At 34.7% G+C, this 2,347-nt stretch overlaps 1 protein-coding gene across 1 annotated transcript; it reads right to left on the bottom strand.

The window, feature by feature from the left end:
- Window positions 1-9: 9 nt before the first annotated feature.
- On the bottom strand, window positions 10-1,540 carry LOC111875182 (tryptophan--tRNA ligase, cytoplasmic-like; the record flags this gene model as incomplete). The annotated part of the gene is made up of 2 exons (XM_023871248.2): window positions 10-605; window positions 1,364-1,540. Coding segments are annotated over 2 exons (339 nt in total), but the record flags the coding sequence as incomplete, so codon positions are not given.
- Between the last annotated feature and the right edge of the window lie 807 nt (window positions 1,541-2,347).

Raw genomic sequence — 2,347 nt, 5'->3', positions numbered from 1 at the left:
TGCAAAAAAAAAAAAAAGAACAAAACAGACAAATGGTAAGGATGCCAGAAGTGTTTTCCATTTTCACTTCTTCAATGACTATCTCTACTGAAATTTAACACTTTCACAGCTGTGTCACTGTTTTACTAAGAACGCTGGAAACATAGAATTCAGTTCAATACACTCATCACCTCACCCAATGCCTGTATAATAAACAGGATAGTGTATGCAAGTCTTTAGTTAGAGCAAAAACTAAGCATATGTCACAACATACAGCCTTAAACTATTAGGTCTTATTTTAAATATTTGTCATTACTATCTCTCAATTCAAGGCAGAAATCTCCCACATCATAATTGATTTTTATGTCAATTAAGAATAACCTTGCTCATGTACCTAGTTGCTGGTTCATGTTGAACAAGGCATGAAAGTGTCTTCATAGGTATCACCATACTAATTTATTCATTTAACAATAGCCATACTTCAGTTTACGAGGAGTCATGAAATCTCGCACTATCTGATCTGTAACTTTTGCTCGACATTCCTGATGTGCAGCAATTATAGGCTGAAGAACACTGATAAGCTTCTTTTTGAGTTCTCCAGTAAGCAGCTCTCCACTACTGTAATTCTGTGAAATAAAAAAATATTACAGTGGAATCTCCAGTGACAAAGGGTCATTCTCTTGGGCTATAGTCATGCAAACCATGATTCAAACAAGCTGAACAGCAGAATCTTCTTCACAGTTGTTCCCAACTCTGAAACTGGTTTCTTACCTTACCGAGCCAGCATAACATGAGGTGTTCATCATATATACACAAGTAATTTGTGTAAACTACAATCCTACTGAGAGTCATAGAATAACTTTCCCCTTGAGTTGCTCCACCTCTGATATATATTACACTAAAGCTTATTAGTAAAAAGTCACAGCAAAATTGTCAGCGTCTTACCCATCATCCTCTATCAAGATGTGGTACATAAAACCTGCATAGATGTGTCTGGTGTCAAATGTGCACTGAATAAGAAAGATTATGGATTAAAACAGTGTGTGGATTCATGAAGAATGACCAGAGAATGCTGCTTTCTAGTTGTAATGAGTCATCTTTTACTTTGTAACTGCTTTTTCAGAATGCAACCTTCACTACTCATGACATAATTTTCGTCACACAAAGCCACACTGCCAAAACTAGAAAAAGGCAGTAGTTTCAATTTATTTATGCATTTCTCAGTTTTCACTTCTTAGTAGGAGGAATGCTGCTCGAGTTACCCATAAAATTTATATCACAAAGAAAAGCAATTATTTTTATTCTGTGACTGAAATCAAACAAAAAATTCTGAAGGTGTTCAAGAAAAGAAACTCAGACTTGACACAATAATATAGAAACAGACCTTTTCAATTTGTTTTAGCTCTTCATCATCCTCAAGAAAGAAACGCAGGTATTGATACGAGATGTCCACTTCACAATTTCCTCCCTTTTCTCGATGCTCCTCTATCGTTGCCTGACCTCCAGAGAAGGCATGCTTATTTATCTGTAAACAATGTGAATATATTTCTAGCTTATGCTCCTTATTCCATAAAAAGGTACACTTACAGTATCTTATCTGTATTTGTCCTCCAGCAGCAACTGAGAACCAACTGGCTGATTTTCATTATATAAGAATGTATGTCATGACAGCGAGGGAATGTTCTTACTTTCTAATTTCCTGCTATCAAGAGTACTAACATGACAACCATCCAAACTTAACTGGTGGAAGCAACATACAGATCACTGCTACATGCTCCTAATATCTTCAATGGTGATACAATCTTTGTCAGACATCCCACTTTTGATTATGGTCATTTGGCATAATTTAAAATAACAACCTGGTGATTATGAAAAATGTATTTAAGATTTGAAGTTTTCATGATGGCTCTTCCATGTAAAATGTAGACTTACTCTTGAGATTGAGAAACTATAACACGAAATTTAGTACAATGATAAATTATAAATGTATTCTTAAGTTTTGTATGAATGACTGTTATTGTGGTTATGTGAATAGTATTAGGTGCTAGCACAAACTTAAGACACAGAAACACTGAAACAACAGACCTCTGTACTCATGAACAATGACAGAGGGAAATTCTGGGAGATTATACAAATATAAGACGTTTAGTAATGGTCAGAGATATAGAATGCTAATGAATAGGGTGACCAAAGCTGTGGTCTATTACAAACTCTTTAAGATAACAGATTCACATAAATTGAAGTTGAAGTGATGAAGTAACTTCCTTCAATTTCTGCAGCAAATGTGTTAATGACAAAAAACAAATATCATCATAATAATTTTTGTTATTCCCCAAATTTGAGATTGAAGAGGGTATTCCATCATCTA

This window comes from Cryptotermes secundus, unplaced genomic scaffold, assembly GCF_002891405.2.
Source record: "Cryptotermes secundus unplaced genomic scaffold, Csec_1.0 C38751000, whole genome shotgun sequence".
NCBI lineage: Eukaryota > Metazoa > Arthropoda > Insecta > Blattodea > Kalotermitidae > Cryptotermes > Cryptotermes secundus.
This window is presented reverse-complemented; position numbering and strand designations above follow the sequence as displayed.